Consider the following 13,405-nt stretch of genomic DNA (forward strand, 5'->3'; position numbering starts at 1 on the left):
TATATTTTGTATCCCAGACCTGTGGATATCCTTGAGCCTTTGAATCTTCTCTTTTACCCAGTGTAGAAGCAGTTAGTAGCATGGGCTCTGAAACTATATTACTAGGGTCCTTAATCCATCCTGGACTGGTGTAAGATCATGGGAAAATTACTCTCCCTAATTGACCTCTCTGCGCCTCTATTTCCACATCTGTAAAATGGAGAAAAAATAATAGTATTCACTTCCTAGGGCTACATGTATAAAATGCTTAAAACGGCATAGTAGGCCGGGCGCAGTGGTTCATGCCTGTAATCCCAGCACTTTGGGAGGCTGAGGTGGGCAGATCACGAGGTCAGGAGATCAAGACCATCCTGGCTAACACAGTGAAACCCTGTCTCTACTAAAAATACAAAAAATTAGCCAGGCATTGTGGCACACACCTGTAGTCCCAGCTACTCAGGAGGCTGAGGCAGGAGAATCGCTTGAACCTTGGAGGCAGAGGTTGCTGTGAGCCGAGATTGTGCCACTGCACTCCAGCCTGGGCAACAGAGTGACACTCCATCTAAAAAAAAAAAAAGAAAAAGCAAAAAAACAGCATAGTAAGCACACATTGAGTGTCAACCATTATTAGAATTATTATCATCATTCAGGAATACTTTATGTCAAAGTTGTGGGAAGTAATATCTTTTAATCACTGAATTTGAACCTCTGGAAGTGCTAAACATAAAAATTCCTTTTTATTTTTTCAGGACACAAAAACAGTCTTCTCTCGGGCTGCCTTTTTTCCCTCTTACTTTTAAAACGGAAAGTGTGTTAGTTTTTCTTCCTTAATGGTCCCTGGCCTCCCTCAAATCCACACTGAAAATTCACTAGCATTTTATTTACTAATTTTGACCTTGATATATTTTTAGATTTGTAATATTTTAAAAGCTGTGACTGACTGTTCTCAGTAGCCGTTATTATATTGCATTACAAAAGATCCATCCATTCTGCCAACAAAGGCAATACAGCGGTTCCTTATAGATGTGGTATTGCCTCTTTCGATATATTTTTATGCCACACAAAAGGCCCAATTTAATGCACCTTCAAATGAAATATTATTTCTTGTGGGTAAATAGGATCAGCACTATCTGATATTTTCCTATTATCTTAGCATTAACCTTAAGTAGGGTACATGAAATAAAATATGAACATGGTTACACCATACACAATGGTTTATAGTATGGACATTATCTAGGTTAGTCTTGTCTGGAACAAATAAAAGCCCTGATTAATAAGGGACTCTCCTCACTGTAAATACCATTTAAAGCTCTGAAATGTTCTACTCCATATCTTCTAGTCACTTATTTTTATTAGGATTTTATCTCCAATTCAGTTCATTTGTTATTTCCTGAGTGCATAATATGTGCCAGGCACTGTGCTAAGTGTAGAGTATACACAAAGATGAATTGATCCCTGATCTATGTGTTTGAGGCACTCAAGGTCTCCAGTACTTACTAGATGCAAGACTTTGGGAAAGTTATCTAGCCTCTTTGTGCCTCAGTTTCCTCATCTATCAAGAGAAGAATTAGTAACAGTCTTTATCTCATAGGATTACTATGAAGTTTAAATGAATTTAATGCTTGTCAATACTCAGCTCAGTTCCTGGTTCACCATAATTGCTTAATAAATATTAGCTATTATCATCATTCACCACCATCATCTACTTCAACAGCTCCCAAAGTGTGTTCCTTGGCATACTAGTTTTATGGGATGTTGTTATAGATTAGAGGCTAATATGGTTTAATGTTTGAAAATTTTTCTCAGAGTCCATAGCTTGCTAATGGCATCAAGTTATTTCTAAGAGGGCAGAAACATATGCAATGTTTTCTAAACATATTGGACCTTTTCAGTGACTATCTTACAAGATAGTGTTTTGCAGTGCAAACTTCCAGAAACAATGACTTAGATTTCTAGTTTGTCTGGCTTGGGTGAATTTAAGTTACTTTTGACCATAGTTTGAACAGTCAGGCATTTCAGGAGTTGAATTAATGCACCTCCAGACAACATGGAGTCAAACAGTTACAAATCTCTGCAATGTTAGTTCACCTTTAGTCCACCTTTCTGTAAAATGGGGGCAATCATACTACTTAATAGGGCTATTATAATGAATAGACAAAATAATCTATGGCAAGTGCCTGGTTTATAGTATACAAATACCTTCAGAGATGGACCTTCTAACTATCCAAATAATGCATGGAATGGCCTTGGCTTTGTCTTCAACTTATTCCATCTCCTCCGTGCACCAGAATAAGAGGGAGGCCAGAACTAGAACCACCCTTACAGGAGGTAGACAGTAGTCTTTCACATCCACACTGAAGAAGAGATGACTTTTGAATTGTAAAGGGATTCTAATCCTACACTTCTCTTTAGTTGTATTAGTTAAATCTCTGCCAGGGGCATAAAAATATCCTGAAAGAATCAGTTGATTCTTTCTTAGCTTGGAGAGGGCCTTTGTCCCCTAAGCAGCTGATAAAGTTCTATGCCAGAGGTTGACAAATCTTTTACATAAAGGACCAGATAATAAATATTTTAGGCTTTGTGAGTTGTTTGGTCTGTTCCCGCTACTGAGCTCTGCTGTTGTACCACAAAAGCAGCCATAGGCAGTACGTAAATGAATGACAGTGGCTATGTCCCAGTGAAACTTTATTTACAAAATCAGGTGGTGGACTGGATTTGGCCTGTGGGCTATAGATTGCCAACTCCAGTTCTGGTCTCTCCAGGCTGCTTCTTACAACCCTACTGTTGGTGGGAATTGAGCTGCAACCAAGGTAACATCAGCACACTCTGCATATTGGGTCCTCTCCCTCAAATGAAAGAATTTGACATGACAGGTGGTGGGGAAAGCTAGAACTGCTGGAACCTAATCCCATCAGCGATCTGTTTGGTGACTCTCTCTAATGAGACCAAGTGACACCAGCCACTGGCAGCACCTGCCTGTCCTTCTTTCTCCTGAATACACCCACTTTGGGAACCACCACAGGCCTCCTTAGGGCCCCAATTCACACAGAGCCAATCTTCTCTGGATTGCCACTGATCCTTTCTCTCCACCGTTAATGAAAGTAAGCTGAGTATTACTTGTCCTCTTCCATGAGATCTGAGAACTTCATGGCTAACCAAAAGAGTTCTGTGCCGCAGTCTTAGCTCTACTGTGTAAATTCACACCCCTGGTCCTTGTGATCTTCAAAGGGAGAGGCTTCAGTTAAATGACTTCTAAGTCTCTGTCCAGCTTGTAAGTCTGTGAACTTCTTGAGAATAACTTCTAAGGTTTATTATCAGGATGACAATAATAGTTTCAGTTTATTCAAGGTTTACCATATACCTGGCCCAGTGCAGTGGGATTTCCATGGATCATAATATTAGGTTTAGAAAAGTGAAGTAACTCCCCCAGGATTATACAATTTGTAAGTAGGATAGTCAAGCCCTAACATCAGTTATTCAGTCTGATCCCAAAGCTTGTGTTTGGAACCACTCTGCAATGCTGTCTTTACTTACTGTCCCCACCATTGGCACAGAGAGTAAGGCTGGAGGAGTGGGTGTGGACCATTTTAAGGATAATCATAAGCACCAAGGCTACTTGAGAGGCAGTTACCATTTTATGGATGCTGGGTGCCTCCCTTTTAAAGAACTCAATATTTAGAAACACTGTCGGCATTTCAGTGAAGAAGATAGTCTACACTGATTAGTCACCTTAAGAGTAAGTTGCCTTGGAGTTAAAAGTACAAAGTAAAGAGACTCAATGATAAACATGGTCCTGAAATTCAAACAACCATGGCTAAATCTGTTAAGCCGTTTGTAAAACTAAATCTAACTTATGATACATTTGAAAAAAATTATATGAGTCCTACATCATTAGTGAGTATGTGGCTTCTTAGCATGGGAAGTTTTCTGTTGCTACCCAATCTATGTGTAGAAGAGAAAGAGAATATTCTGATGCTCCATGTTTCAGTACTTCTTTCCTTTCCCCACTAGTTGTCATTGTTCTTCCACTCTCCTTTATCTAGGGCATAATGTGGAAGAAGAAAGCAGTTTCCATGGAAGATGAAAATATTTACAGATAGGCATTAAAGACTCTAAGTAGGATTTCCAGTTTAAAAATGATTCCAAATATATGACAATCATTGGTAGAGAGGAATAGACTATCACCATCCATTGTTAATCTGATAGATTAAAGCTAAAAATCATAATGATCATACATGCCTTCTTTCAATATTTTATTTAAATTTAAAACATTAAAAATTAACTTTCATTTGCCATTTGTTTTAATGTAGAGACAAGCCCTTTTCTTTGATCATAGATCTACTGTTTCTTACATAAACCACTATAATACATGGTTTATGATTTCCAATGCTGGTTTCTTTTAAGTGTATTAAGAACTGGAATGTAGGAGTCTTACTCTCAAGTGGGTTCAGTATTACCTCCAGCTAATGACCATTGCGGCTCTGCCTAGCTTTATATTTGTGACATGAGGCAAAGCAGTCATACACTTGCAAAAAGATGTCATGTTTTTTTATGTTGACATCCAAAAGCACTTCAGAAATACAACCTGCCCCCGACCAATTGTGCACATTATCTTAATAGCTGTACAGTACATTCTTGAAATCTGCCTTTCTCTGGATGATGAGATTACAGTTGAGTCATTCAGGAAATTATTGAAGAGAACAAAAAAGTGTTGAGAACAGAGCAAAAATAAAAACATTTTCAATGTGAAACATCATGGGTGAAGAACACTGGCAAAGTAGAAGTTTCTCAAAATTGTGTTATGTGGGAAAGTTTTCCGTGTTTTGAATCCACTCCACATTTCAAGAATCCCTAAGCAGTTATGCATTCCAGTGATATAGAATTTTATTTTAAAATAAGTTGACTATATTTTAGTATGTAGATATGTATGTGTCTCTCATTTTATGTTAATATATCAAACAAGAATCTCATTTTCTAATCTGTTATGAAAAAACAAACCTCTTTCTGAAGTCTTCTGTAAAGATGCTATAAATCTCAAAATGTCATATCTTGCTCCACTCAGAGAACGACTAAGACTGTGAGAATAGGAAAGAGCAGAAAGAAATAATGCAAAATGCAACCCTGTAGAATTTCCTCTGCCCATACTACAGAAGAATGGCATGGGGGAGGCTATAGATTCTGGCAGGAGCTGCTGGAATCCTTTGAAAAGTAAAGATCGAATCAGTATGGGGTCATCTGAAACAAATAATGCATTGGGAGGAAACTCCAGAAGCCTCTGAACTGTTCAGAAAACTCACAGTGGGTTCAGAAAAGGAGAGACAGAGTGGGGACAAAAAGGGAGGGGGAGATAAGAGAACAATGACTGTGGAAAGCAAAGTTCAATAGGAATTGTCAGTACCCAGCCGGCTGGCAGCTATCAGAATCCAACCCACTGGGGAAAGAAGATGTCATTCCATTGTAAGCCACACAGAAAGGGGTGTGGAGGAAATATTGTTTCCAGAATCCTCTGGGCTTAAAGCCTGGAGCCAAGCAAAGAGAACAATACAAATAATTAAGGGAGTAGTGGAATTAACTTACAGGGAATTCTTTCTACTTTTCTTCACCTAGTGAGATCAAGTGTAGTATTAATTTCACATCAGATAGGTCTTCTATCAGGGAACGGTATCCTATTCTGGCAAAAGATGATCTAGTGGATTTTTTTTCCATTCCCAACTTGGAGGATGTAACAAATTATATATAGCTTGGGAAAGTGATGCACCAGGTCTGCTGCATCAGGGGCATATTTTTAAATCTCTAAAATGAATAAACCTCAAGGAGGGAAAAGAAATACAAAGGATTGCATTACAAAAGGAAAAAAAGAGACTGCTTCCTTTGCATTTACATAGAATCTGTGGGGAGAAGGAAGCCTAACCTAATATCAACTGTAGGTCATTGATGTTAAACATTTTCTGTTTGTTTATTCTTTCATAAAAGTTTAGCTTGTATTTTAAGCCTATTTTTAGTAGCAAATACCATACTCAATTTGTAGGTAGAAAAATTAGTCGCTGAGAAAGTATTTCATTTGTGTTTAAACACAGAGTAAGTCAGTGAAAGAGACAAAATATGACCCAATTTTCTGGCCAATGGAATAAAAACCGAGAGCTACAGATCTACATATTTTCATCAAATTCAAATTATAAGGAATTTTTCTTATGGCTATAATTTATTCTATGACTTGTCACTCAAAGATTACTGCCCTACAATTATACTAATGAAACATCTCTAATCGTCTTGTTAATAGTATAATGCCTGCTGCAATTGACAAAGCATGCCTCTTATACTCCCTTATTGGTGCACATTATGATTGGATGTTCGACATATTTTCAGGCTGCTTTGGTTCCTGTCAACATCTGCTGTCAAAAAAAAAAAAAAAAAAAAAAAAACCTCCATTTAGGTTTTTCTGATTTCTTGAGTGATGCTTTTAAAGAAGAAAAAGTGTCAAGTCGGTGAGTTAATGGCTCATTTTTCAATGTGGCTTTTCTTTGGTATCTATTATGAAATTATCCATTTTATGTGCCCCTTTTCAAAGGCCACTCTCAAAGTGTAAGTCTCCAATATCAGAGCTGCTTTAGAGAATTTTAGAGCTGGTGAGAGCTATTTTTGGCCACGTGAAAAGAGATGGGTTTGAGAGAGTGAGAAGGTCTGTCCCTAAAGTCAGGCAGCTTCGATTTGGAATCTTGCCTTTTCCTGGAACTATATCTATGACCTTGAGAGAATTAGCCTCTCCGAGGATTCATTTCTTCATCAGTAAAATGAAGATGATAATACTAACCTCAAAAGTTTGTTGTGAGGATGCAGGTATTTAAACCCTCCACCTCTGCCTGCTTTGCACTGTAGATATTCTTACAGTACTTCATTTGAAGGAAGGAAGGGTTCCCTGGTTAAGACGTTTGAAAACCATTGGCACAGCCTAACATTCATATTACAAATGGGGACAATGAGACCCAGAGCAATTGTTACTTTTTCAAGCACAGATAACTTGTGGCAACTGCTAGCATTAGGCTCTTTTCACTACTGTAAGCCACCCATGAAACATGTAGAGGCCACATGGGGGCGCATCACTAAAATTAATCTCCAAACAGGAAAAGTAGTCATCTCATAACATGCCCTTCACAATATTATATTATTCTGGATGACCTTTACATGTCCCCTTACTAAAAACTACAATCTACTATAGAGCATATATACTTGATTAAATGAGTTAATTTAGCAATCAAGTCTTTCAGAAACAATATGATAACTTGAGCTCACCATTAGGAAGATGCCCCCTGTAGATGCTTAATAAATGGGTTGGGGTAGGGACAATTTAAACTTTTAACTGGTTAACTTTTTCCCCAAATAATCTCTATATTGATTTTTCCTCTCTTTCATCCAAACTGTAGTGATGGAAATAGTCTATTGGTCCAATGTGGATTATCTTCTGTATTATTTACACTGTCTTGATCTTCTTTACTCAGGCCCCTATGATATTTCATTCAATCTAAGATGCTGTCAATTGTAAAATACCATTATTTTACATCCTGCCAAAATAAAGCAAATGTGCCAACTAAAATTGTAGGACACTGCTGGTTGTAAGACACATTCTGACCAGAGATATTAAAAGAGATGCATCTTGGAATTCATGAAGTATGGCTCCATATTTGCCACCATATAAGACAAGTCTTTCTCCTCTCTTATGCTCCCTCCTCCTCCCACTCTAGGCCACCTGGTATTTCCATTACATGTAAGAATAGCATAGAAAGCTCAGCCTTAGGTTTTTAAAATGCTTTTCTCTAAAGTTGTGCTGGGTTTATATTTTAACATACGTGGTACATACTGATTAAAAATACTCCTTGGTTTGTTGATACTAGGAATGGCTCCACAATGATGTACCTCTCTGGTTACTTTCCACGAATACTTTGGATCTATTTCTTTCTGTGGTATCAGCATTATTCTAGTAAGGATGGGGTGTTTTAAAGCTCCTGGGTAGGAAAAGTCACCTCCTGCTCCTGAAGGGAGCACAATACAGACCTGCCATGTTGCATGAACATGGACACTGGATGCTTCCTGTTTCATAGGGTTAATCATTCCCCCGGCAACAGAGCTTGTACCAGGCAGTTCCAAATGGGACTTACCACACTTCCTAATAACTTCCTTTGGTGTGGTGCCAAAATCACACAATCCATGTCATAAGATAAAAAAATATTTTGCTCCTTTTGTTCAGGCATCATTTACATGCATAACATCAAAACGAAATTTCAACTTTCAAGCCCACATATACAATTACTCATAAGGCAACACTTTATCTTCAGTGGAAAAATATTGTATTCTACTTTAAAATAGTATTTGATGGTTGTTTTATGTGAGTGATAATACTGGTCGAAGACATTTTTGATCTGCATTACATATTTTCACCATTTGACATCAAATAAGTATGGGCAAAATTCAAATTTACACATTATCTCACCAAGTTCAAATTACAGTGTCAATATATCCCTACCTAATTTAATGTTTAGAGGATGTCATGAAGGTATTGTATGTTTACCACTGATGGAGATTAGTATGTTATCAACATAAAAGAGAAGAGTCAATGAGTGGTGATACAAAGGGAACTTTGGCCAAGTACCCTCTTTACTCCTTACTGACTCATACAAGTACATGTTGGGAAGAAGGTAGAAGAGTGTCAATTTCAGAGACTAAGGCAATAAAGTGCAGGACATTATGGAAAGGAGGAGGTAGCTTAGGACGTGTAAATGTCTCCCCTCCCACGTGGTAAATTTGAAGGACTGGAAGGAGGGCTAAGGTGTGGGATGACTTATGCAGATGCTCTTTTCTCCTTGCCTGTCATTATATGTTCCCTCTTTATCCTTGAGAGAGAAAAATAATATGCACCTCAGGAGGGCAACAGCCAGAAGAAACTGTCTTCCAATTCTTCCATCCAACAAGAAATTGTAAAATCACTGCACAGACCTAAGCATGTGTAATAAATGAAATCTGTAATAAATGTAATCTGTAATAAATGGAAGTCAAATTTTCCTTTGCATATTTTTATGCTGTCATTACAGCAATTTTCCTGAGATAAAAAGCTTTGAAGATGTACTTTTCAGATGCATTTTTCTTCACAATGATTACTGTCTCAGAATGTCATTGCAATTTCTTACTTTTCTTGAGCTAAACTTACCCCATTTTCTCTTTTAGGCAAATATCAATATTCCAATGGGAGCCTTTCGACCAGGAGCAGGTCAACCCCCCAGAAGAAAAGAATGTACTCCTGAAGTGGAGGAGGTGAGGAAACCTCAGCTCTAAGAACACAGCAATGTTTTTCCTTTCTAAAATCTTCACTAGAGGGGGCAGAGGCAAGGCAAGGGCTGGCTCTCCAGGACAAGGGAGGGGGCAAATGACTGTGTGTCAAGGAATCACATACAGTATGGACGTTTCTTTAGTTGTCTTACTTAGTCAGCCCTGAAACGCACTGCCTCCTTCCTTCCCTTCAGCCAAATTTAAGTAGTGTACCTGGCACCATTATTTGAAGGTACTGAGTTTAACTTCCAGTCTGTTGATTGACTGATTATTTGATTGATTGATTGATTGATTGTGTGTATGTGTGTGTGTGTGTGTGTGCACATGTGTGTGGTGGGGAGGATAAAGCCTCTGATAAGTTTTTGGTCCAGCAGTAGTCACTAGATTGGTAAGTTTTCACTTGGGATCATTTATCCAACTGAGCAGGATGTAATAATATTTAGTAGAGCTTCTGATAAGTGGGAATGCAGGAAGTAAGCACATTAAATTATTTGGGGATTCAAATAAACAACAAACAAACAAAAACTCAATCTCTAAATGTTTCCTTTGAAAAGGGTACTTTGCAAGGGAGTCTATCAAGCCTCCATTTCTGTAGTTTTCCTCTTTCTAATTCTTTACTTCTCCCCCAAATTCAAGTACCCGGTCTGCTAAATTGGAGGCTACAATTAATAATGAATGCCATAAAAAGGGAAAAGTTTCTTCTTCAGATGTTTTTATTTCTTACCCAATTGTAACTTTTCTGCTGAAACCTGGAAGGTCTGATTCTGAAAAAAGATAGTGAAGGTTTTGGAACATTTTATTAGCACAAGACATGGAAAATGGAATCAAATAAAGCCACAAGGCACAGCAAAATGTATTTCATCTTTTTAAAAAGGTAAAAAGGCTTTTAAACTTTACCAAGTGACATTTTTGGTATTTGTCCCAAAAGAATATCTATTACCATTTCAAAGGTTCCTAATAAAACTTTGTTCTGCCTGTAACCTTTTTTTCCTGTGAATATTCCTGATGTGGTCCTAAATTAGTGGTTCCAGTCTCCTATCAGTAGAAAGATAATTTTTGAAAGGAAGAGATGGAGTATTTGAGTGATATCATCAAGTGCTGGAATTGCAGCCACTAAGTCACTCTTGATGAATACAAATTTTGAACATACCAGTTGGAAAGACCTGGCCCTACTCTGCTTTTATGGTTACATAATCTCAAGTTCTGGTGCTGTTAACTTTGCCATCAAGTTTACTCATGATCATGAGGTCTCCATCTGGGACTTGGGCCAAGCATTTCAGAGTCTGCGTCTGCAAAATAGGATCCCCTCCATTCCTCAGAGGGTCACTGTGAGGTAAGAGGCATGATATAATGGACATAGCATAGCTTAGTAGGTATTCCATAAACTATGTTTTATCACTTGATATAATTATCCAATTTTCACGAAGCACTCCTGGGCCTATTGTTTTTGCATGTTGTAAGGAAAAGGCATGGGGAGGTAGAAGGGATGGCGGTGGAATTCCTCTATACCTTCATTTATCTGTAATTATATTTTTCTTTGCTTCCTGTGCTTCCTCTTAAACTGTGTCTGTCACTACCATGGCAATCAGTCGGAAGGTAGTTTGACCCACTTTTCTCACTAAATTGACTGATGTAACAGCTGTTTTGGTGGCTCACATTTCATTTTCCACCTGTGGTACAGATGGCCCCTGGTTCTTCTTTGTACAACTGGTACTTTCCTCCACACAAGTGTCTCAGGGGACTGGGGAAGCACTTTGCTCTCTCTTGCCTTGTATCTAATCTGATGGTTGCAGTGCATTCTAAAATAGATAAGAACTGATACAGCTTGGTTTGTGAACACCTACTTTATAATTAACCACATATACAAATGGCCAACTAGTATTTTTCATAGGATGGAGGGAGTGATGTATTCACAAAGATACAAAGACCCCAGGGATGTTTCTTTTTTCTTTTTGTCTTTCTTCCTTTTTTTTTTTTTTTTTTTTTGGAGCAACTTACTGCCCAACAGATGGAGTGTGTTTCTTGAACTGTACCATACCTTTCTCATAGGGCTCATTGGGCAGGAGGGTGGAGCTAGGGATGGTATTTCTTTACCATAAAAGCAGAAATAAACTCTCAGGATTTGTGGAGTCTTGGGGAGGGAGTGGGATCTAATGATTCAGTCTCTGGCCTGGACCTCAGATTAAGTTTCTTACGAAGACAACATTGTGAGGGGAGTAGTTAGACAGCTTGGCTTGGCCACAGGATGGGTTAAACAGGATTTTGTCAATTAGCTTCAGGCCCCAGTCACATTTTTAGGCATAATTTGAAAGGGAAAATAAAATGTGGATTTGAAACAACATATACATCCACATTTATTATCATTATCTAGTTTGCAAACTTGGAATTGCTTAATTTTGTAGACTTAAAATTTGTTCATTGCCTAGCCTTGCATGAGGATAATTACTGTATAGAGATCACAACATACCATCTCTGAACAGAACAGATCACCTCTATCACATTCAGTAGGTTCCTCATCTAAACTCAGAAGGATTTTTGATCCTGACATCCTCTCAGATGTGAAGAGGATGTTCCCCAGCAGGAAGCCAGAATGAATCTTTGGCTGTCTGCCAAGGCCTGTGAGCACTGACCCTGTCTTTGGCCCACCTATGCTTCTGGTAAGACCTTTGCTCTGCTCACAGAGCTGGAGTACACCTATCTGCTTGGCCCAGCCACAGATGGGCATGTGCCCAACACTGAGGCCTTACAGCCAAACCTTAATAAACAGGGCTGGTCTTTTGCGTAAGACAATCAGCTGCTTGCTTGAAGTGATTTGAAGGGTATTGACAAGCCTCTACTAAGCTTCCCAAATCTCTCTTTTGACTGAAGCACTATCATCATTAAGCCACAAAATAGCATGTTGGGATTTTCTGTTAATTATTTCCCTCTCCACCTGGCTCCTTTACAAGATGCAAACATTTAATTCTGGTCTAGCCACTTCCTAGCTGTGTGGCCTTGGGGCAAGTTTCTTAGCCCTTCTGTGCCTGAGTCTCCTCAACTGTAAGACAGGCATGATAATAGTACCAGATTTATATAGTTGAGGTGAGGAGGATTAAATGAGTTAGTACATGTAACTTAGAACAGTTAACAGTGTGCCGTTATTACTAAATCTTTGGTGTTTGAGCATGAATGAGCAGGTCAGATTGTATTGTCCCACACAGGAGAGTTTAGGGAAAAACTCAGTAGGATATCTGGCAATAATGAGGGAGATGAAGGTGTATCACTTGAATATGGTTCACTATTTCGCCAAGTTTTACAAATACTCTGTGACCCCCAAGGGAAACATTTCCCTTCACAACAGCCATTCCTGAAACTGAGAATGCTGCTGTAGCTGGTAAGGCTTCTTTTACACTCTCTTTATCTAAGCCAAAGAATGTCTTTCATGTCCCTTCTTCATTCAAATATCCACTTACAAAATTAAAAAAGGACTTATTTAGTAGCTAAATGGGGCCATCTGGAACCCTGTTTGTTTATGCCTTAACTTACTATAATTCTTACAATTACAAATCCATAAAATAAATGGAATCTGATTCCTGTTATGTTTTTAAAAGATGAGAGAAGTTTCATTTAAGAAAATGCACCATTAACCCCCTTCTTCCTGAGTCAATATCATGTCTAATTACTAAATATATTGAATTATAATTTCTCATTATATGTGACTTTACCAAATCAAGTGGTAAAAGTCTTACGCTGATAAATAAAAAAACACAATGCATTGAAGTTTTAATAACTTGAGAGGAAGGTACCTATTAAATATTGTTATTAATCTGCATATGTTCACTTCAAAATTTTTGCATATAAACATGTAAGTACAGACATTGGCTTTAATGTGTTAAATGTGCCAATATAGAACATTTTGATGTTACAAAGTTAGTAAATGTGACTTCTCCAGGAACTTAACAGAAGGAATTGGAAACATTTTTCTCTTTCATGCTTCTTTATTAAGATCTACCCACCTAACAGCCGTGGGAACATTTATAAGTGAGGAAACATTTTTCATTTCACCACTACACGTATATAAAACACACACACACACACACACACACACACACACACACACACACACACA

The 13,405-nt window shown here is 38.1% G+C and overlaps 1 protein-coding gene across 4 annotated transcripts in view; it reads left to right on the forward strand.

The window, feature by feature from the left end:
• SMPX (small muscle protein X-linked) overlaps positions 1-13,405 on the forward strand; it is a 52,312-nt gene that overhangs the window by 5,255 nt on the left and 33,652 nt on the right. For all 4 annotated transcript variants that reach the window (XM_023199062.1, XM_023199063.1, XM_023199064.1 and 1 more), the window contains one exon: positions 9,196-9,282. In XM_023199062.1, coding sequence (XP_023054830.1) covers positions 9,196-9,282 — 87 coding nt within the window. The remainder of the gene's footprint in view (positions 1-9,195; positions 9,283-13,405) is intronic.

Source organism: Piliocolobus tephrosceles, chromosome Y, assembly GCF_002776525.5.
Source record: "Piliocolobus tephrosceles isolate RC106 chromosome Y, ASM277652v3, whole genome shotgun sequence".
In the NCBI taxonomy this organism is placed as follows: domain Eukaryota; kingdom Metazoa; phylum Chordata; class Mammalia; order Primates; family Cercopithecidae; genus Piliocolobus; species Piliocolobus tephrosceles.